Genomic DNA, 24,058 nt, shown 5'->3' with positions numbered 1-24,058 from the left:
CATGTTATCTGCCCTATTGATGGCTTGCATTACTATACCGGTAAAATCAGAAGGGATTGGTGATGTATCGGCCATCAGTATTTCTCGGAACCTAATTCAGGCGAAATAATCAACAAGTGAGTGAAGAATATAACTCTTTGAAGCGGGTCTTCAACTGGGGTGAATTGAGTTTAATTCGGTTTATGGAAGAATTTTTTTCTAGTAAAAAACAAATAATATCCTAAAGTACTTAGGTACTGTTAAATTTAAACATTGACAACAACTGAACATTGTTTCTTGCTTTTTGATTTTGTTAAGTTAGTTGTTTATTAAACCATTATAAACAAAAACGTAAAACAAATCTTTGCGACGCAGCACTAAGTCACTGATTCGTAAATTAAAAATTTACTTTACAATGACAAGTTACGACTGATTTGACTGTTCTATGGCAGGTTTTAAATTTTTTCGTTTCTGGCAACCTCTTTTTTGACGCAAACTTTCGGATCGGCGTTGGCGCTCTTTTGCTTCCTTTTCTTTCATTTGCTCTTTCAATTACAGAAAATGGCCTCCGAAGAGTTGGTGACTGAGCAATTTAAATTTTTTGGCATAAACGTTGAACAAGATGTTTTAATAAAATGTAAGTAAGCTTGTTTAACGGTTAGAAACGGTTTGTCTTTTCTGTTACCTGTGCTCGATAAGTTCTATCAATGGTGATTGTAATTAAACATTGACAAATAACATGTTCAAGGTTGTTTCACGAACCATTTTTCCAAAGGTGTAAATTTGTGTGAAGAGAACAATATTGATGCTGAAACTTTTATCGAACAATGGATGGCATTCAGTTTGAATTATGTAAACGGTGCTTCACCAAACTTGGAAAACTTAGATTTATTCGTAAGAAAGGAATTTTCCAAGCGCCGAACTAACGCGTCCGCTAAAGAAACCACACGACCAGCTGCCGGTAAAAGTCTTACCGTTTATGGAGCAAAAGCCACTTCGCCGTATCCTTTGACACAAAGTACGTTGAAATTTGCAGTATATTAGAAAATAACTATGAAATGTGCTTCTTATATTCATTATGTTTCTAAAAACACTATTGTGTTAGTAGCGTTATTTCAAAAATTTTGTGCAATCATTTCCTATACTGATATAGTCCAGACAGTGAAGTACTGTCAAGTTATGTTGCCGTAACGCCCAAGGTATGTAACTGGATTTTAATAAACTTCGTGTTAGTTTTGAGTTAACGTTTCAAGGTTATGTACGTAGTTTTTTTTGTTTCTAAATCTCTAAGCGATGAATCTTAATTCTCAGTTAGTACCTTAGCACTGAATTTTGTGTATGTGTTAATAAATCTTTCAGTTGATGAAGAGTATTTGAAGAAAAACGGATCTTTCTCCATTTGTAGTTAATGGGTATAGGTCTAGTATCACCGGGCTGATTCTGTGACTAGATCTACACTCATTGAGTGCTTATGGATTCATCTTCAGAGCATCTGACTTGTATCAAGATTTTAAACATACATTTCACAATCTACCCTACAAATTAAATATACATAAATGCATTTTGAAATCATTATTGCAAACAAAGCATCAAGAAAGGAAGGTGATAAATAACAATAAATAACAACTAATTAAAATGGAATGTGCGTATTAAAAAATCAACCAGTGACTTGATGATATTTGTGGGCGAGTTTGCTTCTGGTTCATGTTTTATATTGATCATGACTAGATCCATACTCGTCTGCAGCCATCAACTCATTCTTCTTATGAGTAAGTTTTGTTAGTCTATTTGTATCACAGACATTTAACATAAAATATTGTTATTGTAAAATTGGAAATACATCACACAGAAGCATTAAAATAATACTACACTAAGTTAAAAAATTTACTTCATGTTAATAGTATATTCTGGTAACCATCAAACAGTCCAGCTATAAGTAAGGCTGAATGTTTGAATCAAACTACTGTAAAATGATGAGTATCTCACAAATGTGAAAATTTGTATTGCAACCAGTCCGGTACAAATATTGTTTATCTTGTTTATAATTTTTTGTAAGTCTTAGTTGCCACAAATATATATCTAATTTTTTATTAAAATTAACGGTGAATGTTTAATCTTTTTTTTTTTTTATAACAACGAGAGGCAAATGAGCAAGACGGGTCACCTGATGGTAAGTGATTCACCGCCGCCCACGGTCACCAGCGTTTACGCCAGTGCGTTGCCTAACCATCTAACCATTGATTTCTTATAAAGGTTATGTTTGAGTTCAGTTTTAAAATTAAAGACAATAACAGTGAAACAGTCTGCTCATTATGTACCAATTGAGACTACACGGTTGTGGTTATATGCTCTTGGTATGCAGTTGCTTCAGAGTACCTACACTTTTTTACTGCCTTTGAGGTAGCTGTGCATATATTCCACCTGATGTTGAGTGTTCATTGTTGCCCAAATATTAGAAAAGTACGGAAAAGTATGGTCTTGGGACTTTTCAAAACATTTTAATACAAAACTATGTCGCTAGCGCTCATAAGAATGCCAAGGAGGGGTACTCACTATAGAGCCAGATTTTAAGTGTCAATAATGATCACTGGAATCGCATTAGGGAGGAATGGAGTGGTTCTAGGTAGGTACATGACCAAACCGTTCCGACGGCGGGTGGTACAGTTAGGGAACGTACCCATACTACGTGACCTATTTTTTTTGTTTTTCGACCTCTACCTCTCCACGGTGATCACTCGTAGTATATGCCAAGACCCCCCCTCTCCCCCTTTAGTTTTCACGTAGTAATTCATTATTATGATTTTTAATCATTACATAGGCAAAAATTGAAAAAAAAAAAAATTGGTTCATACTCGTCTTTATTGCACAAGACTGCATGCACACTTAAATTACTAGTGAATTATGTAGTGTCAGTGTCAGTTTACAAAGCGCTAAGCACTGCGCGCTATATTCAAATATAGGTCGAAAAAATACGAGATTTCTCTCACTAAAATCGACTACGTGACAAAAACCTGAGCCACCCCCCCGCTCCTGTGACTGACCGTAGTATTTTAAAGACTCCGCTCCCCGCCCTAAACGGGACACGTAGTATGGGTACGTTCCCTTACTAAGGAGATGACAGAGCCATCTCAGAATATTCCTTAGACCACTCCACATGGTTCATACGCTACAAATACCGAAAGAATCAAAGTAAAATCATAGATGCAGGGGCTACAAAAGAACTGAGATAGAGCAAACGATCAAAACTGTTCTTTTCTGTATTGGGTTAAACGAAAAAAGTGGATACTTAAAAACCTCGGCACAGATATAGGAGCAAATTATCCGCGGGGCCCCTGTGCTTTTAAAAAAATAAGTATTAGTCCGGGCTTGAACTATCGTTTCTCTCTCTTAAAGACTACCAACATTTTAGAAGCCATCTTAGCTTAACTTTCCAAACTACTAATACTGTACGTCATTCGTAACAAGTATCCCGAGAATTCCAATACGGTCATAAGGTTAAATAAAATAATAAATGAACAATTCAGCATATATCGCAATCATCTAGCCCAAATGAGAGTCAAAGATTGAAATTCATAATTCTTTACGTTTAAATATATACATATTTTATGTATATGGGGAACCGCTAATAACCCTGCAATCTGCTTGGCCGTCGATATCATCGGCAAAAATAAGTGTTTTCGCCACCACGGTCGGTGACCCATTCGAAGAACCAGCCTGTGTCGCTGGTGATCCACGATACCCCGCTGTACCAGAGTCAGCCTGCTAGTTGTGAAGGTGGATCACCACGAACCGGGCGCTCTTTAAGTTAACTTTATGCTGTGCGCTAAAGTGCATAGTGCGTGGCCTTGAACTCCAGTTGTACCGAACCGGATTGTCGAGGGATCCTGGCTCCTACAGGACACCCCAGCCGTAACTTCTACTGGATTGGTGCAGTGAAAGTAGAGTGCTCTCTCGAACGAGTATACGCTTCCAGTTGCGAAATGTTGGTGGACTTCACAGAAGTCGAACATCGCCTTCCAAGAACAAGACTGCTACCAATAATTTTAGACACTATAGTCCTCAACGACAAATCCGGTCCTATTTGAGCGAGGCCACTACTCCCCTGAACCACCCTCCACTAATCCCCCCCTTGATTGATATTTATTAAAATAGTGTAGGAAAACTATGTACATACGAGTACTTGCATAATTTTTTCCTTAACTTCATTATTTGTGTTGAAAAAAAAAATGTTGAAATAATGAAAACCTCAGGCAAAAATATCGTAATACATATATCACAACTCTGTTGTTTTGAAATTAATTTAATGTGCAAATCCTTAAACTTAAATATTCACAGAGAGTCAAAATCGAAAAAGACGCGACGACAAATCCGAATGACATAGTTCCTGCAACTTATTCACCGACCGTGTAAGTTAACGAAGTTAAAATTCCGTGGCGCCATGTGAATATTGAAACAAAGTAAATACTTAACCGAATATTCCAGCGGTTCAGCGAAGTACGCGTCGAGAACAAACGCAGGCACGGTGGTCCATTCTTATGGAGATGAGAAATTACTACAAGAATTAGGTAAAGCGAACAGCTCGAATGATGTGCTCAGTTTGAAAATCACGCAAGTGCCTAATGACGATGACGAAGTTTACACAAAGGCGATGTAAGTTACGTTCATACGATTGTGACGTTGACGAATATTCTTGTAATATTGCATACTGGTTTTATTATGTTACTAGTTCTTCTAATTCTCATTATTTGCATAATGTACTGTCATCTATCACCGTCCCACACACTTGGCGTGGTCTCTTAACAATAGTTTTAATTAAATAATTTATACGGTTTTTAATCTATACGATTTTATTTTTTTTGACCTTTCGAATAATTAATAGTTTTCGTGTTTACGAACGAAGCTTTACTCCATATACGTTAAACCTTAATTCCTTGGAAATTATTAAACCGTATAAATAATTTTAATTGAGTATACGATTCGCGAAATCCGAGAAAAATACATTTTTTGTTGTTATATGGGAATAATTGGACAGTGACTCCAATTTTTGTTGTACGGAAAATGGTAAAAATCGATGTGAGTGATGTAAATCCTTATTACTTACACACATCCGTTATTAATTGACTATTATGAATGAAGGTGTTAATGAAAAAAAAAATACATTCGTAAATAAACTTAAGTCGCAGTTGACTTTTAGGTTGGGTTTTGAACTTCTCCACGAAAAAGCCAGTACGTTTGATAATCACATTCGATACATATCGCAGTACATAATGAAGAAGGCGGGTGTAAAGGAAAGTACCTCAGTTAGACACAAAACACAGGTGGGTTCTAGTAGTGATGTGTTCTGAACCTATTATAATTGATTCGAAGTGTAATTTGTATTATTTTAATTAACAAAAGTATCGCCGACAGATTTTCGGATAAAATACATTTTTATTCGGGCATTACGAAAATTGTGTCAGCCATGTGGGGGGGGGGGTGCCATAATCGCCGCGCTTGACATAAGGTAGACAGCGTGGGTAGTTTTACAAGATGGACTGACAACCTATTGAGATTCACAGGGTTCCGCTGGGTGCAAGCAGCGCAGGACTGATCGTTGTGGCGAAGCTTGGGGGAGGCCTATGTCCAGCAGTGGACGTCCGTGGGCTGATACATAGACAGATTACGAAATAAGAAATTATATATTGGTATCGATATATATTTAATTGCACTCGTATTTTTAACACATATTCTTAAAGAAACAGTATTGTTGCAGCTTTTGAAATTAAACAAAACAATAATACTAGAGTTCAAAAATGTGCATTGAAAGATTACAATACACAGTTATGATTTGTACAATTGAAATTTCGGCTTCATGTTTTAAAATAAGTGCTGTATTTACGTTGTTTCCTTCCATCTACATTGTTGTACCTTAGTTGGGTCTTGGGCTTGGTAACTACTTGACACCAAGTGGGCCGTGAGCTTGTTCACCTATCTAAGCTTGAAACTGTTATGGCATGAGGTATCTTTACGACGAAACTGGTTGCTCGTTTTAACCCTCCGACACTGCCTACTGAGTTTCTCGCCGGATCTTCTCCGCCGGTGGTAGATTCTGCGAAGCACGGCTCTTGCTATGGTTCGTGTTAGCAACGTCGTCAGGTTTGAGCCCCGTGAGCTCACCTGCTAGTTAAGGTTCCGCTGATATAGCCTCTCAAGGCTATCAGCTTAGGTAGGAAAAAAAAATACGGTTGCTCCTTTGAAGAAATTCGCGCGTTCCCTAAAGCTTACAAAGCAAATTAAGATTTCATTGCGAAACACAAATCTTCGTGAACTTCACATCGTTATACGTTCCACTGTAATCGTTGGGAGCTCTCCCGCGTGGTGTCGAAATTTCTGGACGTGACTTAATATTTCGTTGCAGACAAACGTATACGTTGCTGGACGTATAGAATGTGATGCAGATGCGAGGTTAAATGCAAAATGTGTGGTGCTTCAAGGTACGTGGGAGGAGTCACTCAGTCAGTCGGTACCGGTGGACTTTGACAAGTAAGGACTCTTAAAGATATTACACAATGTTTCTGTTAGACATTGAACATTATTTGCAAAGTTCGACGAATACATTTTCTAATACGCTAAAAATATATTATAATTATCGTTGGAAATGAATTGTAAACGATAATAATAGCTTTATGGAATTAATTTAATTACCACCGTTGCCACGGTTTTGATTTGAAATTCGATAAAGCGATATCTAAAACCAGACGTATCTACAGCAGAAAATATTTCCGAACGTTACATTTTTAGAGTGGTTCGTTATCATAAACGTCTTAATGACCTAATTTAAACATATTTTTATAACTGCATAATATAAGAAGACGTTCTGTGCATAATATTCCTTTAGTGAAATTCACTGAGATCAAGCACGACTTTCTATTAGTTCAGTTCCTTTCATGGCTGAACGTAACCCATTACGTGTGACGTCACTTGTGGCCTAAAAGAAACGACAATGCTATCCATGGATCGTATAATAAGAAACAACTATTACCCGCATGTAACATCGTGCACTGTCATTTGTGATTCTCAGATTTTATTTACCGCTTTCAAACTAATATTTGTGTGGTTAATTTATGTGTTAAGTTTGACGAAAAAAATAATATTAATTACAACTCTTCATTTAGCGACTTTAATAATATATTAGTGATTAATTTAATTATTTCCAAACCCAAACCTAACTTTGAGGCCATCAGCGTAAAAGTGGCCTAACCCACAATTTTCCAAAATTGGTGCTTCTAAATTGCAATTTATTTGAAACAAAATAAATTTTGGCGCAAAACCGGCCTATCCCAAGTTTCAGCGATAGATAACAGATGGCTTTGTAAACATGATTTTGCCGCATATTGTTTTTTTTTGTTTATTGTTTAGATAGGTGGACGAGCTCACAGCCCACCCGGTGCCAAGTGGTTACCAGAGCCCATAGACATCCACAACGTAAATGCGCCACCCACCTTGAGATATAAGTTCTAAGGTCTCGAGTATAGTTACAACGACTGCCCCACCCTTCAAACCGAAACGCATACTGCTTCACGGCAGAAATAGGCAGAAATGTTTTTACCTACGAAACAGTGTAAAAGTAAATTCAAACCTCGATATCTCCATACTAACTATGGTAAGCTTTTTTTTTTTTTTTTTACCACAGGAGAAAATCGCCGGATCCCCACCCGCACGGCAGGTGGGGTATGTGGGAGTCGAACCTCACTAAAAACTCCTGCCGCTCACAGCCGGCGCCCTACCCCGGACCGGGCGGAAACCCAGTCGGAGCTATTGAGACGGCGGGACAGGGTTTACGCAGAGCACATTACATCCATCCCGCCGTCCCCCAGACGCCGGACCGGCGGCCGCCAGCAACATGACCGCCGGTTCCCTCGGTCGACGGGCCAAGAGCCCGATTGATAGTGCCGCGCTACACCTTCCCCCGGAGCGGTCGGGGGAACGCAACCTACCACGCCCCCCCACGCCTAGGTTCCTCCCCGCACAAAGCGGGTGGAGCCCGAAGCTCTTAGGGGGCCGGGTTACGGATGGGACCCCGGTCCCGACCCCCTGCTCGGCGGCGGCGGGTTTCTGCATAGTGAGGAGAGCTTTGCCTCACTCGCCCCGCCGCCTCCTTCTGCGAGATGGTGCACTCGCAGAAGTCGAGCATAGCCTTCCAAGACTCGTCGCCGCCAAGCATCGACGCCACGACGCTAGGCAGCGACAAGTCTGGTCCTATCTTCGCGACAAGGACACGGCGTTGCACCTCCCAAGCGGGGCAGACAGCGAGCGTATGCTCCGCCGTGTCCACGCGTGTCCACAATGGTGGCACCTCGTCGTCGGCTCAGCTCCTATCCGGTGCAGGTACTTCCCGAAGCATCCGTGCCTAGTCAGCACCAGACGAAAGGTGAGGCGTCCTCGGCCACGATTCACCCACTCATAAAAGACTGGGTAAACCGCAACTATGTTAAGCTTAGGTCACTTTTGCGCTAACGGCCTCATTTATGTGTTTTGATTATGTTTTATTAATAATGAAAAAAGGGTTGAAACATTAAACTTAGATCAGATTAATACTAGAAATTTTATAAGTAAACACATTGTTAAACTTGCAAAGTTGTTTGCTTTTTTTTATTCAAGCTTTCCTCCTTTTATTTTTTTTATATTTACTTTTATTTCAGTGTAAGACAGTATTCCTTATTCCCTGGTCAAGTGGTGGTGCTGCGCGGAATAAATCCCCGCGGTGATAGGTTCATAGCACAAGAAGTTTATTGTGACGCAATCCAACCATTACCTGACCATAAGTTCGATATAGCCGGTACGTACGATCAATGGTATCATCAAAATCGGTTTTCTGCGGCTATGGTTCACATTAAGTTTGTATATTATAGGTAAATTGTCGATGGTCGCTGTGGCGGGCCCGTACACGACGTCGGACAACATGGCCTACGAACCTCTCAAGGACATGGTGACGTACATAAACACGCACAAACCGCACGTAGTCATAATGACGGGGCCGTTTATTGACAGTGAACACTCCAAAGTCAAAGACAATACGATGGCCGAGACTTTTAGCTCGTTGTTTGGGAAAATTCTCGATAGTCTGGGAGAATTGAGCAACACGAGGTTGGTACATAGCAAATATTTCTAATATAAATTTAATCCTTTTGTAATCACTTATTGTGTTTTTGTTTTGTTTAAAAGTTCTTTCAAACAATGTTATTATTAACTTGGCAACATTTTTCTTTTAAAACATCCAAGACTATCAAAAAGAAGTGTTTTAAAGTATACTTCCTGCTTTTTGCCACCAAAGGCAGACTGCTGCATGGTTCATCTAATGATAAGTGACTATCATTATTGTTAGTGGACATTGACAGGGTTATAACAATCAAATTGCTGCTTGTCGCTTTGAATTTGGCTAAGTTATTAGAATATTATAATAAACTAATAACTATATAATAACTAATAAATTCAATCTATACATATATATACATCTACAGTGGTTTTTACGGATGTTCCGTCATAACTACTGAACCGTGCATCCGATTGACTTGAAACTTGGTATCCATGTAGAAAATACTATATACTGAGACCTTAGAACTTATATCTCAAGGTGTGTGGCGCATTTACGTTGTAGATGTTCCAGTAACCACTTAACACCAGGTGGGCTGTGAGCTCGTCCACACATTTAGGCAATAAATAAAAAAAATACGTGTACTTAATGGATAGGCTAATATTTATATGAGTGTTGGACTCCCCACACCAGTTGCGGGGGCGTTAATGATGAGAATCTTTGTGGGGGTGAGAAATAATAATGTTAATTTTAAATGTCCAGCGAAGCGGACGGGTACAGCTAGTAAGTATGCTTATAAAACTAGTGGTTAGCCTTTATAAAATATTATTTTTTCATTTTTCAGTCCGATCACGAAAATCTATATCGTATCAAATTTGAAGGACGCTTTTCATGTCAATGTCTACCCCACGCCGCCGTACGTGAGCCGAAGGAAACACCCCAACATACATTTTATACCGGATCCCTGCACTCTTACCATTAATGGTATCCACGTGGGAGTCACTAGTACAGATATCCTCATGCACATTAGCCAGGAAGAAATATCACTGTAAGTGTCATGTTGATCTCAAACGGAATCTGATTTAAAAATGAGAGGATAATATGCGGTTCATGTCTCACACACACTTCACACTAGGCAATTGATACTACCTATGTGTGGATGTATCGACGGAAGTTATAAAATGTTAATAGAGCTGTCAGCTAGTGCAGTCGAGTCCAAATTAGAATGGTATGCTTGCTAATGTTCAGTTGGAAATTTTTGTGCATATGCAGGAAGAACACTAACTTCTGACTTTGTGAGCGGCAAGCTTACACGTTAATGCCGCCTTGGTATATCTAATGTGAAATTTTATTGTACAACAGCTGTACTATCCTTCCAAACCGGATGATGATTACTTCTATAATGATTACACCGCTGCGGAACTAGAAAATATGGTATTTTCGGTAGGCAGTGGCTTGGCCCTGCCCCTGGCATTGCTGAAGTTCATTGGCGACGGTAACCACTCATCATCAGGTGGGCCGTATGCTCGTCTATCTACAAGGGCAATAAAAAAAGATAGTTTTAGCTATTCACAGTATCTGCAGACAAGTCAAGTAACCACAAAACGACAGGCCTCATGTTCAATTTCTTATACCTTCTAGTAGAGTACTTAAATCCTTTTAAAGTGTTGATTTTTTTTAAAAGGGATTTTACGACCTGTTAACTAAGACCTTTAGGTCATATCTTATTATAATTTATATTATTTTTATGAAAAATGATAATATGGAGTAAAATGAAATGAAGATGATTAATTTGAGACATTAATCAACTGGGGATGAAATTAAATGAAATGAGATGAGATGATATGAGATGAAATCTTAGTAAAATGGTAATAATTTACTGAGATTTTTTCAGTGAACTTTTTTGGTAGGTCCCGAGAAGTTACTTCCAGCGGCTTTGTTTCATTTTCCCACATTTGTGCACTTTCACAGATATTAAACAGTTAACAAACCACCGTTATTACATATTTAAACCTGAAGAAACACTAAATAGACAAAATAAAACAAATCACTAACTTCACTCCTCGCGTTCCCGCCAAAAAGTCTTAAAGTGTTGAGAATATTTGTGAACACAGAGGCACCGGCGGCGACAAGCTGTCCCGCTTAGCGAGCCACGTGCTGTCGCAGCAGACGTACTACCCGCTGTGTCCGGCGCCCGTCCCGCTGGACACCGCGCTGTGGGACGCGCACACACAGCTTCAGTCATCTCCGCATCTGCTCGTACTGCCCTCCAATTTCAGATATTTTGTTAAGGTAAAAATCTATTACATTAGGAACGTTAAGATCTTCATATGAGCGTCAGTCACCATTGAGAAAATCCGGTCATCGTTTTCGAGTAAATCGAGTAAATTAACCCACAGACAGACACAGCCCACTGAGCTTCTCGGTGGTAGATTCTGTGAAGCACAGCTCTTGCTAGGGTTCGTGTTAGCAACATCGTCAGGTTTGAGCCCCGTGACCTCACCTACTAGCCCGGTGACGCTGATATGGTCTCTCTAAACCATCAGATTAGGTTTAAAAAAAAATAGAGGAAATAGTTCAATTTCGTGCTGATGGATCTTAAATCCATATATTTGGTTATGCTATTAATTATTTACCCTCAAAATATTCTTTTTTATCACTTCATTCTTGGATCAGTTATATTTGAGAATTTACTTTCTAAACGAATTAAATATACGTAGTATTTTCATGATTTTAGTTTTTTTTTTACAGGATGTCAACGGATGTGTAGTTGTCAATCCAGAACATTTAACAAAAGGCACCGGCGGAGGGACCTTCACTCGTGTATTAATCGATAGCGACAACGGCACGAAACGAATTGCAGCACAAATTGTCCGCATTTAATGTAAAAGCATTCCATTGTACCTAACGAACTGACCTAGTGAAATATATTAAAATAAGTTTTATTTTTCGAAAAAGTGTAGTTTGATTTTTATTCACAATTATTTGACACGGTTGTCAAGTAATTCTCTATTTATATATGAATCCACATATATACCATCCGTGTTTCAAGGTGCTGTTAAAATTGCACTAAAGTGGTCCATGGACTTGTAGTTTTTGTTTTTCGTGAGTGGTAGACATAATTAAAACTAATTTAACGGCTTAATGTTTTTGCATTTTTTATTGTCGTTATACATATTATTGCCGACGATAAGAATAATTTATTGTATTGGGGCTTGCTTACGACTAGTATTCGAAATTTCGACATATGAATAATATGTTAACGCAAAATATTGAAATGTGACATAAAACCGTAAAAAAATACTTTCAATTGAAATTTGAATTCACACGTGGTTAGGTAGCCATGTTGCCTATTTCTACTTTGAATCATACTAAAGTATTATTATTTATATTAGATATTAGATTTTAAAATAAAATGCTTTGCAATTGCATGACCAATATCGCTATTCAAACCTCAGTGTTCATCATTCATAATGATTTCGTTACATAAATTTTCAATAACCGAAACGACGCTACCTATATTTCCACGTTAAGACTTTTTTAGCGGCTTGGAGTCTAGTCCTTTTGTCAAATTTCCGTTACTTATGCGATACTTTTACATAAAAAGAGCGAGTTAGAACGGAATGAAATTATTTATCTAAATCTGTTTATTCGACGAAATGAAATAATGCCCCCCTAAAATAATGGGGATTTTTAAATCCATCGATATTATTTCCTTTTCCCAAACTTGTTTACCTACAATGAATAGGTCACCACTATTCACACAACTCCTGTCCTCGTTTACCCCCCGATAAAAAGACAAAAACCATTTGAAAGTTCTCAAAAATAAAAAGCTAGATTAAATTTTTAATCAAAATAATATGTATTTATTAAAAAATAAATATCAATTAATTAATGTAAAATAGATTGAAGAAAAACAGATTACAGAAAGATTCGAGAAAAATGTCAATGTAGGTGTAACGTAACTCGTTTCTTAACATAACAATTATATTTAATTAAGAAAACGAAAATTAATAGAATATTAAAAAGTAAAACACATAAATCGTTTTCAGTGAAATAATTAAATCTGCTATTCATGCTACATAAATAGGATCGTTCAAGGAAACTGTGCCGCCGGGTTTACTTCGCAGCGCCAGTTGTACGCCCATACGCGGAGAACTGCCGGACGACCTGCGCTCTTCTTCGTTCTCTATTTGACGATATCTGTAATGAAATAAATAATAGTTTAAAAAAAAACTAACAAAATACCCTTTTATAGACAATCCGACTAAAAAATAGAAAATAAATTTGAATTAAAAATAGTGTAAGAAAAAATGATTTTATAGTAAAAAAAAGTTGGGTGCTTTTCAGGATATTATCAAAATAACCCTTCTACTCATATCTGTTCATAAAATAAAAATTAAATGCTGTTCGTTAGTCTCGCTAAAACTCGAGAACGGGTGGACCGTATTGGCTAATTTTGGTCTTGAATTATTCGTGGAAGTCCTATTATTTATTTTCAATTTTTTAGTTGAATTTCATTTTTTTCAAATTATTTTCTTTTCAATTTTTTTTTAAATATTGAATTGACATCGGTCCTTCATAAGTATACCAAATTTCGAGTTAATTCGACGTTTTGAAGGGGGTCAAAATTATGTTCAAAGATTCCGTTACAAACATACATACATACGTCTGAAGCTAATAAAAGCGTATTAAAATTATTTGTATTAATTAAGTAATTAGAGATAGCCTATATTGACCCGGGGGTTCAATTTTCGGCGCGAAAAAATAGTGCCAGTTATTTTAGCGTTATTCATATTTGCATGTAAGTAATTTTTACTGACCGTATATAAAATTTAAGTTTGCAAACTTTTATCAACATTTGATTTTAATTAAACGGATTTTTTTATGATTTGCCCCAAATTGTTAGTATTAAGTTGGTTTTTAATTTTAATATGAGAAGAAAACAGATATAACAAATGCAAGCTATTGATATAAAATAAAACTGCTAATGCTCAAGCAAAAAAACGTGCTATAGCTATAGCAATATTAATCATTATGAGGAGTATAAAAATAACAGAACCGTTCATTAGTGTAAGCAATTAATCAAGCTGAAGCAAAAAATAAATTATGATTAATGGTGTACTTTTAGACATCTTGCCTATTTGCATTTGAAGACTTTACTCACTTTTTCAATGTATTCAATGGTTCAGAAGCAGAATTGCGAACGCCAGTTTCTGGGTCGACTGTGGTCATCACGCATCTGAAAAAGTTTAATTTAAAAAAAACGGCCTCAGGTTGAGCTGTCAAATTCAATATTGCCCTTGTAGGCAGACGAGCATACGGCCCACCTGATGGTGAGTGGTTACCGTCACCCATGGACTTAGCAATGCCAGGGGCAGAGCCAAGCCGTTGCCTACCGCTTAATATTCTCCACAAGCCTCGTTTGAAGAAGGACATGTCATAGCGCTCGGGAAACACCGTGGAGGGGAGCTCATTCCATAGCCGGATGGTACGAGGCAAAAAAAGACCTCTGGAAACGTACTGTGGATGACCGCAGTGGCTCCAGGTAGTATGAATGAGCTCTACTCCGGTGGCGGGCGGCGCGATGGTAAAAACGAGATGCCGGTATTATCTCGAACAATTCCTCAGAGCACTCCCCATGTAATATACGGTACAAAATACAGAGGGAACCGAAGTCCCTCCGCAGACCCAGAGGTTCCAAACGATCCGTGAGTGAATTTCTAATTAACTTAAGCGTCATTCCAATAACCATGCCAAATGCCAAAATATAATAACCACAAGGCCCAAAAAGAGTCGGTTCTGAATAGATCCAGCGAAAAAAACGAAAAAAAAATTGGAATATTTTATTTACATTTTCTTAATGATTATGGGCTTTATCGATTAAGTTTTACTACTCTCAAATTACCTCGTGCATGGCTTGATAACTTCGAACACGTTTTCGCCGATCTTCACGAACTTCCATCCGTCTTCAGCGTAAGGCTCAGCGCCTTCCACCACGAAATTCGGTCGGAAATTGCGTGTTGTTACACGACAGTTCTCATTCAAACGTGTGTTCAAGTCGTCTACCGATGCTTCGTTTATCATATTAAACGATAATTCATCCGGAAGAGCACCCTGTAGCACAGAAAAATGATTTTTTTTTTTTTGTTGCTTGGGTGGATGGACGAGCTCATCTACAACGTAAATGCGCCACCCACCTCGAGATATAAGTTCTAAGGTCTCAGTATAGTTACAACGGCTACCCCACCCTTCGAACCGAAACGCATTACTGCCTCACGGCGGAAATAGGCGGGGTGGTGGTACCTACCCGTGCGGACTCCCAAGAGGTCCTACCACCAGTGATTACGCAAATTATAATTTTTGCGGGTTTGGTTTTTATTACACGATGTTATTCCTTCACCGTGGAATGTTATTCTATAGTACAGGTCAACACCCTGTACTATAGAATAACAATAATCATCACGGCAAAGCAGTTAAAGGTTATCTGTGTGTACATTTCGACACAGAGACAGATGTGATTTTAATTTATATTGCTGTAATGCAAATAAGTCATGTTATTCCAATTTAATTTTTTTCTCCTGTCTGTGATATTTAATTATGCGCGACAAAGAATGATATTTAACACGCATTTATTAAACAGACTAATGCTAACTCATTACAGATAATAAGTTTAGGATAAGCCGACTCATTATGTGCAACAGTTCAAAATAAAAGGAGGTTATGGGCTCTGAAACTAGAGGAGTACTTACGTATTTTAAAATTAAAAAAAATACAACCACTCGCAACTTATTTCACTGCGAAACCAAAAAAAGAACAGGATTAGCACTGAGGTCTGACTCGGCGGTGTAGTAATTAACGCCCCTGATTGTGGCGTCACGGGTCGCGGGTTCGATTACCACATCACCACCACCAAAATTAATAAAGATAACGTGTTAATAATTCCAATACGCACCATATCCTTTGGAGTAAAGTTGTAGAATTTGTTTGCTGTAACTCTCTGTTCGCGGCAGGATTGCGAGGCATAGTAGACCAGCCGATAGTTCGCGGCCGAACTATCTAAGAACCTGTTATAGTTACCATTTATAAAAATAAATAAATCGTTTATTTAAAACGACATTTACGGATTACAATTTTCGTGGTCGAAGAGTACTTTTTTTTCAGAAACCATAGGTTCTACTGTTGGACACAGGCCTCCCCCAAGATTAGCCACAATAACCAGTAATAAAAAAGTATTTTAAATTACAAATAATATAATGACAATAAGCGAGATTAAACTGTAAAAGCATTTTCGATTATGTCTACGAATAACGAAATTATTTATATACTTTAATTTATAGTAAGTTTAATTTATAGAGTTTTGCGAGTCATGGTGATCTGATTTATAGCCGAAAAGATTATATCGAGGAGTGAAAGGCGAAAATTGTTTTTAGGCGAAATTTTTTAAATTTTACAAGAGTGCCATTTAAAGTTTAAAATGTTGGAAAAAATATCATAACAAAAAAGCTTCTTCAACTATTTGGATGGAGTAAACTTAATTGAAGTTCGATTAAAAACATCGAACTGTTGATGCTAATACCAAATAAAACGCGCCTTTAATTACAAAGATAAATGTCATTGTAAGTTATGTTTTTACTATTAAACCAATCGTCGCTTAAACCAAAGAACTTTTCACCCTTCGAAATTATTTTTATGATCCCGTGCTGATTCAATCAGCCTTCGCCATTGCAGCAGAGTTGATCTCTAAGTTCTTGTACTACGTTCAAAGTCTATACGCAACCAGAGATTTATTTTGGCCCCAGACGGTATTTCGTAAACGTATATGACATTTATTATTATCCTTAATCAGTGTGCTTAGTGTGAGTTTTTTAACGTTCTCGATAGCGTAAAAGTTAACTCAAATTTGTACGGTGTTGGAACGTTTGCCTACGTTTGCCGCTAGGGCGTTGTTCCAACTGCATACAAATATGAGTTAACTTTTACACTATCGAGAACGTTAAAAAACTCGCACTAAGCACACAGAAGTGATTTAAAAAGCCCTCGGTTGGCATCGGCTCGCCCGTAAAGTTTGGCAGTGAAAATCGAATTTAAGGAACAAATCAATAAATGATCTTCACACGAAAGACAATTCGTATTTTCGTTCGGTTTCGCGACTCTTAGAGATAATTAAAATGGATTTTACGGTGTCACAACAATACAACGCCTTAATTGACCGTGACCACGAAAATTCTATTGTATTCGAAACTTCTTAGATCATAGAATGAAAATAAAAAAGGCGTTATTAAACCGTAAAAGAAATATGATTTTTTTTTATTGCTAGATGGGTTGGCGAGCTCACAGCCCACCTGGTGTTAAGTGGTTACTGGAGCCCATAGACATCTACGACGTAAATGCGCCACCCACATTGAGATAAAAGTTCTAGGGTCTCAAGTGTAGTTACAACGGCTGCCCCACCCTTCAAACCGAAACGCATTACTGCTTCACGGCAGAAATAGGCGGGGTGGGGGTACCTACCCGTGCGGACTCACAAGAGGTCCTACCACCAGTAAAAAATAATTGATTATACAATATACATATATACAATGATTATAATACATGGCTTATGTTTTACCTAGAGAACCATTCGCTGGCCTCGAAGCCGCAGTCATAAACAGGAACTGGTACACCCCAAACGTAGGCCGTTTTACTTTTTTGTAGTGCTGCAACCTAAAATAGTTCGTATCACGCTTAATTTAGGGTTGATTTAGACAAAGAGTATTGGTTTGATTTGGATTAGTATTTCAACTCATAATCTTCTTGTTCACAACCGTTTTACAATTGTAATTTTTTTTTCTTCATTTTCGCTGGGTTGTGTTAAGTTCAAGGGAATTTTCTCGTTTAATGTATACTGTTTATTCATTACCTCGGCTAAATTAACATGCAAAGGTTCCATTTGCGCGTGTTTCACAGTAAGAATGGAACTCCTAATTGTCGGCTGCACAGTCAATAGCTCAGGAAAAGCCCGCGCTGTTACGAAGTTGTTTTTTTCATCTATAACCATTACGACTCTGTAAGAAATTACTGATGTTGTTAAACAATATATTTAGTGCTTGGAGAATGAGTGATATCGAAGAGAAAGCGAGATAGACAAACATCTTGACAAAAGGCTTTTCTCTCTCATTAACTGAATAGATGAAAGTATTGATTAATTGAGCCGTTAGAGATAGTCTACCGTTGCCGCCGTTTGGATAGGTATCCTTAAACTAATTGAATTGAGACTTTAATCTAACGTGAGACGTTGACTGGAATGTATTCATATTGTGATGGATGTCAAGCAATTCTTCAAGTCGACTGAAAAGTTAGTCTGCTGCAAAAAAATAAAAACTTAATAAAATAATTAAAAATAAGGCTGACAATCTAACGTAACCACAACCGTTTGTTTCAATTTACTCAAGCCGCTCTGTAAATGAGGCTTTTCTATTAATAAATTTTCGATTTGTTTTTTTTATCCCTAAATTTCCTACATTCATACATAGGAAGTCTTCTATTAGAGTCGTTCGGTGTCATTCTCTCCCATAGAAATACTCATAGACCTACCAATTCGGAATGACAAATACTTTTTTCTTACCTGTCCCTTAGCCAGCCGTCTTTGAGGCCTAATATTGAGCACTCTGCTTTCTCCAACATTACTGGCGCGCATGATTTAATTGGATAAGCGTTGATAGCTTTGAGCGTTCCGACTTTAGTCCAGTTTTCGGGTATTTTTATCTTCTTGTTTTCTTGACAGTACAGGCGATAAGCGTAGTAAGCACCGCCAATCACACCAACTGCCGTCACAGCGGCAGTTACGTACGGTACTGGACCTATTTTAAGAAGCTAATTTAAAACAAGCCTTTAAATCATATGAGCGATATATAGCAGTAGCGATATTTTCTTCCACAGGCCACGCGATTGTAGCTTCAGTACTTAGTTAATACTGGATTTCTTATGACTTTGTTTACCTAAATCAAGGTTAACGTTACAAGCAGTAACTGTTCCACAGCTTTGACAGATAAAATTGTAAAAAAAAATTTGGCTCGCAAACATTACAATACCTACGGATAAACATATTATTAAGTGGTTTGCATTCCCATGATTTTTAGCAAATGTAATTTGCGGCGTACTCGCCTTTACAACCAAATCTCGGTATTACTTTCAAGGATTGTATAAAACTGTGGATAACATTTCATCGGGTTATTTTATTTGACTTTGATTCTTCTTTTTATTGTGATAAAGGACGATTCCAGAAAAGTCTATTCTTAGTCGTTTGTGTTCATTGTATTGCTTTAAGTACAATACAATGAACACACTTTGCTTAACTGTGTTGTCTTATTTCAGCATTATTCCCAATTACAATGTCACGCTCTCGTTGTCATATGGACGTGGAAACTGCGACAAGGGGCGGTTGTTTTGCTTCAAGAGGGAAATCGCAAAGATCAGTTGCTATTCGCCTTGGTGTGTCACGGTGTGACAAATGTATAGAAACGATTCCAGGAGATAAGCAGTGTGGCTAGAAGACCTGGATCATGAAGAGTTCGAGCCATAATCGCATAAGAAGACCGCTACATCTGATTGACAGCTCGCCGGGACCGCACAATAACCGCCCGGACCTTACAATCTCGGCTGAGGCAATCCACTGGCACATACGTTAGTAATCAGACCATTCGAAATCGACTCCACGAGGACAGGCAACGATCCTGGACACGTGTTATCCGTTAAAAATTGACAGGTTCACCCGGCAGTACGTTTGAGGTCGTGAACATTTGGACTAGACCGTGGCTAATTTGAGGATAGTACTCTTCACAGACGGGTGCAAGGTCAAATTTTTTTAGCAATGACAGACGTGTACCTACGTGTGTATGGAGAAGAGAAGGAGAACGTTTTACTGAATCATGCATGCACGGAACTGATCGTTTTGGGGGCCCAAGTGTAATGATATGGGGCGGCATAAGCTTGTTAGGCGAAACAGATCTTGAACGAAGAGACTGCCACTGCAGCCAGTTACGCCGAGCACGTAATCCGACCTTACATCATCCCATATTCACAAAAGGTGGGTGATAAATTTGTGTTTGTGTAAGATAACGTTGGTGCGCATAAAGCTCGTGTCACTCTGAGGGCACTCTCTGATGCCAATATTTCAGTTTTATCTTGGCCAGTGATGACTCCCGATCTCAACCCGATTGAGCATCTAAGGGATCAATAGAAACGAAGTCTCAAATAAGCCCATAGACAAGTCAGTAGACGATAGGACCTCATTAACGCCCTGTAACTTTGTTGGCCACGAATACCCGACCAAAACACCACTCATCTGATCGAGAATGTTTCACATAAGCCCAGAGAGTGCATACGACGCAGAGGAGGTCCTACTCAATACTAAAGGAAAATTCCCGCCAAATTAGTGAAAAATCAGTGGTAATAAAAGTTTTTATCGACAATCTACTTAGTGCTCATTTCTCTTAAAGTGGGTATTTGTGTATAAAATTATCAAATTAAACAATATAAATGTTATTTTGCGTTTACATACTGTGTAAACCCTAATTTACCGTTGACTAATTGTAAAAACCTATTAAACTTCTATGCATATAATTATGGGACAAAAACATGGTGGGCCCTACGAATAAATAATAAGGGTGGGCCCTATTTTGTTTTGAGTGATTTATATCTGAAGGTTGTAAACAGTTACCGTTAAAAAAAGTAGAATGCGTAAGGACAAAAGACTTATTTAATTATTTACTGACTAACCAAAAGTATGATTGAGCATTCTATGCAGATTTCGGCAACAGTGGTAATTCTTCATCATTAGAACAAGAGTTTGTACTACACTGTTTATTTTATATAAAAGTGTGAATAGTGGAGAGAGCCTTATGGTATAATTGACTTTATAAGTATTAGACATGTTTCTTTACCTACTCTCTAGTCACTAATAGCTGGTAGCCTTAGAGGCTATTCCAGATAATCTTGGACCGGTAGTGAACTCAGTCTCAACATGAATTTTGTAACATTGACCTTAAGAAGAGAGGTGCTGCGCTGAATCTACCACCGGATCGGATTTGTGACCCACTAAAAAGAGCCAGCGAGAAACTCAGTGGGTGGACAACATGGTGATTGTTACACAGGGCTTAAAAACTGAGACCTAATCTCTTACTACAGGGGTATTAATTTGAGGGTCTCTAAGTCTGCTCCTACTGAGATGCAGGCGTCTAATAATACTTAGTGTTAGTGTTCGCGCCGAAATGTTATTCCTCCGAGCTTGTATTGTTTAAGCTTGTCTTGAAAATCTCGTTAGCGAGATTCAGACATCCGTCAAATATCTTGTGTTTTATTATGGCTACCGCCACAGATTATTGGTTCTGTACGATTATCACACAATGCTGGGTAGATTCGTCTGCCCAAGCAGAGATATCTTTTTGTTATAATATTGAGACGTTTCTCGTATGGTTGATGACGAAAACGGTGAAAATTCCCACTCCAGTGTGCTTAGTGCGAGTTTTTTAACATTCTCGACAGTGTATAAGTTAACTCAAATTTTTATGGAGTTGAAACGTTTGCCTACGTTTGCCAATAGGAGCGCTGTACCATCTGCATACAAATTTGAGTTAACTATTACGCTATCGAGAACGTTAAAAAAATGGCAATAAGCTACCCAATCGTTACTGGCTGACGAAAATGAGTTCATTGAGTATAGTAAGTAAACTAGCAAGGTGTGCAGTGGGGAGGTGCGATGTAAGCATTAGACCGGTACCACCATTGAGGCGAAGGCAAAAACGTAGGATACTAGTACTGTGCCGGCTGGTGGATTCGTTCAACTACAGACAGCCCATAGTGTAGAGATTATAAACATATTACATATATAACAAACTAACCAAAAACTCTAGATGTGACAGCCTATGTGTGCTGTGCTCTATAGCGTAATAATATATTGCGTCCAACACTATGTATCTACCTACCTTCTACCAAGATGTGTATAATCAACATCGACTTTGATTATTTTATTGAGAGAAGGGTTCTTCTTTAATCATAAGGATAGAGTTTATTGTTCGTTATGAGAGTCGATAAGGTTTATGCTAAATACGCAATGTACCTCCATAAAATTAGGAAAGTAATTAAAATTGCTCAAATATATAGGCAAGCTCAAACAACGGTATTACCTTTTTTTTTTTTCTTTTTTTCTTAGGTGGGTGGACGAGCTCACAGCCCACCTGGCGTTAAGTGGTAACTGGAGCCCATAGACATCCACAACGTAAATGCGCCACCCACCTTGAGATACAAGTTCTAAGGTCTCAAGTATAGTTACAACGGCTGCCCCACCCTTCAAACCGAAACGCATTACTGCTTTCACGGCAGAAATAGGCAGGGTGGTGGTACCCACCCGCGCGGACTCACAAGAGGTTCTACTACCAGTAAGACCAGTACCAATTATGAAATACCAAACAATTACACAGAGTTAGACCGTATGACAATTTTTAATTTTTAGAACATAAATTCAAAAACTACACCACAAAAGATACACCAGTGCTCCATGTGCAGTTAGTAAAACACTTACCATCATGCGATCTGAAAAACCTATTTATCATAAATAATGTATCGATTAAGTTAATTAAAAATTCGTTTCAGGTGATCTTCAATTATTTTTCAATGATACATGAATAACAGAATAATATTCATAGGCTTCAATGAAAAAAAAACTAAATAAATCCTCATCCATCCACCCGACACAATTACATCTCATCATTTGATGATAGTAAAAAGAAATGAATAAAAAGGATTAACACTTACCATTCGACATTTTAATACGAAGACACTGCTTTTATTCTAAGTCTTACACAAACACCATTGAATGAGAAAAGTAAGTACTGACTTCAACTTTGCTGTTATATTGGCGATCATAAAAACTTATACACTGATAAATGAGTACTTATTACCTACTATTAAAATTAATGTTTTCTAGCGTACAGTTGTAATGAAGAGATATCGTTCAATTAAACTGTTTTGTAAAATCCGGAATAATGTGTGGATCAAAGAGTAAATTAATTAATTATATAGATTGCAGGTAGTTCTGCTTCATATCGTTTTAGGTAATAAACTGGCTTTCGTGTTTCGCTTTCGTTCGTAGTTCACACATCATCCTTATAAGATATCTATGCTATTGTGACACGAAGATAGTAGAGATTATTATTAAATTAATTTTGCTCATGATCTGATATTATTATGATATCATAAAATTTTTGCTTTTTACTTAGCTAGGTTGTTTGAGACAAAAAAGAAACAGGAAATAAACATAATATTATATTATATTATAATTGTTATATTAAATTGACTACGTTTTTAATAAGTTTAAATATCTACATACATACTAGGCGCTAAACAATTTTGCAGTCTTAACATTTAATTAAAGTCTAGTCTAATCAAAGACCAAACAGTCAAATCTCAAAATTTGTTGTCTTTTGTTTGTCAAAAAATTCTTTTCTTTTCTTTTATGTTTTGACAATAAAAAAAAATGGGAATTGTTGTGTTTTCTTCAAAAAACAAAACAGTGAAATAAATACGGTACCAATATTTTTTTTGGTTTTGTGTGGAGAGTAGAGGTGAGCAGAACACTGTTTAGGAAAAAGCGTCTGTTGAGAAACGACCAATTAGGAAGGCGCCACCGAAACAGGTGGTATGGTAAAAGTTATTTTATTAAATTTTTCAACACAGCTTACACAGCAAGCACACTTCAGTTCGTTCAAAATTGTGCTAGTAGTACTATTGTCGATTATAGTACTATACCTAAAGTACTATAACTGTAACTTTCTGCTCACAGATGAGCACTTTTTCTAGTCGCCCAGAGATATTGACGAAACTTTGTGCTAATAACTTAGTGCTAAAACAAATAAAAAAAATCAGTAGTTTATATATTATTTTCTAAATGTTAATGGTGTACCTACTAAAATATTATAATATTAAGATATAAGTCTTCAGCTGTCAATGATTATGGACTAATTAATC

The 24,058-nt window shown here is 37.6% G+C and overlaps 2 protein-coding genes across 3 annotated transcripts; one reads left to right on the top strand and one right to left on the bottom strand.

Moving 5' to 3' along the window:
- Positions 1 to 425: 425 nt before the first annotated feature.
- DNApol-alpha73 (DNA polymerase alpha subunit B) lies at positions 426 to 12,009 on the top strand. 2 transcript variants are annotated; one of them, XM_028182839.2, is made up of 12 exons: positions 426 to 616; positions 755 to 980; positions 1,133 to 1,178; positions 4,315 to 4,385; positions 4,462 to 4,629; positions 5,174 to 5,297; positions 6,377 to 6,501; positions 8,661 to 8,797; positions 8,871 to 9,105; positions 9,897 to 10,100; positions 11,167 to 11,344; positions 11,804 to 12,009. In XM_028182839.2, exons 1-12 carry the CDS (start codon positions 541 to 543, stop codon positions 11,933 to 11,935), a joined length of 1,722 nt encoding a protein of 573 aa, XP_028038640.2. In that variant the 5' UTR covers positions 426 to 540; the 3' UTR covers positions 11,936 to 12,009. The 2 variants fall into 2 exon arrangements, with proteins under 2 accessions (XP_028038640.2, XP_028038639.2); XM_028182838.2 differs by having other exon boundaries at positions 483 to 616; positions 728 to 980.
- An 886-nt stretch (positions 12,010 to 12,895) lies between these two features.
- On the bottom strand, positions 12,896 to 23,159 carry Marc (Mitochondrial amidoxime reducing component). The gene is made up of 8 exons (XM_028182861.2): positions 22,847 to 23,159; positions 18,660 to 18,894; positions 17,955 to 18,099; positions 17,664 to 17,758; positions 16,008 to 16,119; positions 14,961 to 15,169; positions 14,220 to 14,294; positions 12,896 to 13,255 (listed from the first exon to the last, which is right to left on the bottom strand). The coding sequence occupies exons 1-8, from the start codon at positions 22,854 to 22,856 to the stop codon at positions 13,126 to 13,128; spliced, it is 1,011 nt and encodes a 336-aa protein (XP_028038662.2). The 5' UTR covers positions 22,857 to 23,159; the 3' UTR covers positions 12,896 to 13,125.
- Positions 23,160 to 24,058: the final 899 nt, after the last annotated feature.

Source organism: Bombyx mandarina, chromosome 25 (assembly GCF_030267445.1).
Source record: "Bombyx mandarina strain Sakado chromosome 25, ASM3026744v2".
NCBI lineage: Eukaryota > Metazoa > Arthropoda > Insecta > Lepidoptera > Bombycidae > Bombyx > Bombyx mandarina.
The sequence above is the reverse complement of the archived record's forward strand: the minus strand, read 5'-3'. Positions and strand labels throughout refer to the sequence as shown.

What these genes read in the sequence shown, in the direction of transcription:
- Marc (XM_028182861.2), bottom strand. An exon ending in GCCAGCGAATGGTTCTCTAG is followed by an intron (nt 16,120 to 17,663) that starts GTAAAACATAAG and finishes TAACTATAACAG; the next exon opens with GTTCTTAGATAGTTCGGCCG. An exon ending in ACTTTACTCCAAAGGATATG is followed by an intron (nt 15,170 to 16,007) that starts GTGCGTATTGGA and finishes TCTGTGCTACAG; the next exon opens with GGTGCTCTTCCGGATGAATT.
- DNApol-alpha73 (XM_028182838.2), top strand. Translation starts at nt 541, where the DNA reads ATGGCCTCCGAAGAGTTGGTGACTGAGCAATTTAAATTTTTTGGCATA. An exon ending in GGAGCAAAAGCCACTTCGCC is followed by an intron (nt 981 to 1,132) that starts GTATCCTTTGAC and finishes ATACTGATATAG; the next exon opens with TCCAGACAGTGAAGTACTGT. An exon ending in GCAACTTATTCACCGACCGT is followed by an intron (nt 4,386 to 4,461) that starts GTAAGTTAACGA and finishes CGAATATTCCAG; the next exon opens with CGGTTCAGCGAAGTACGCGT.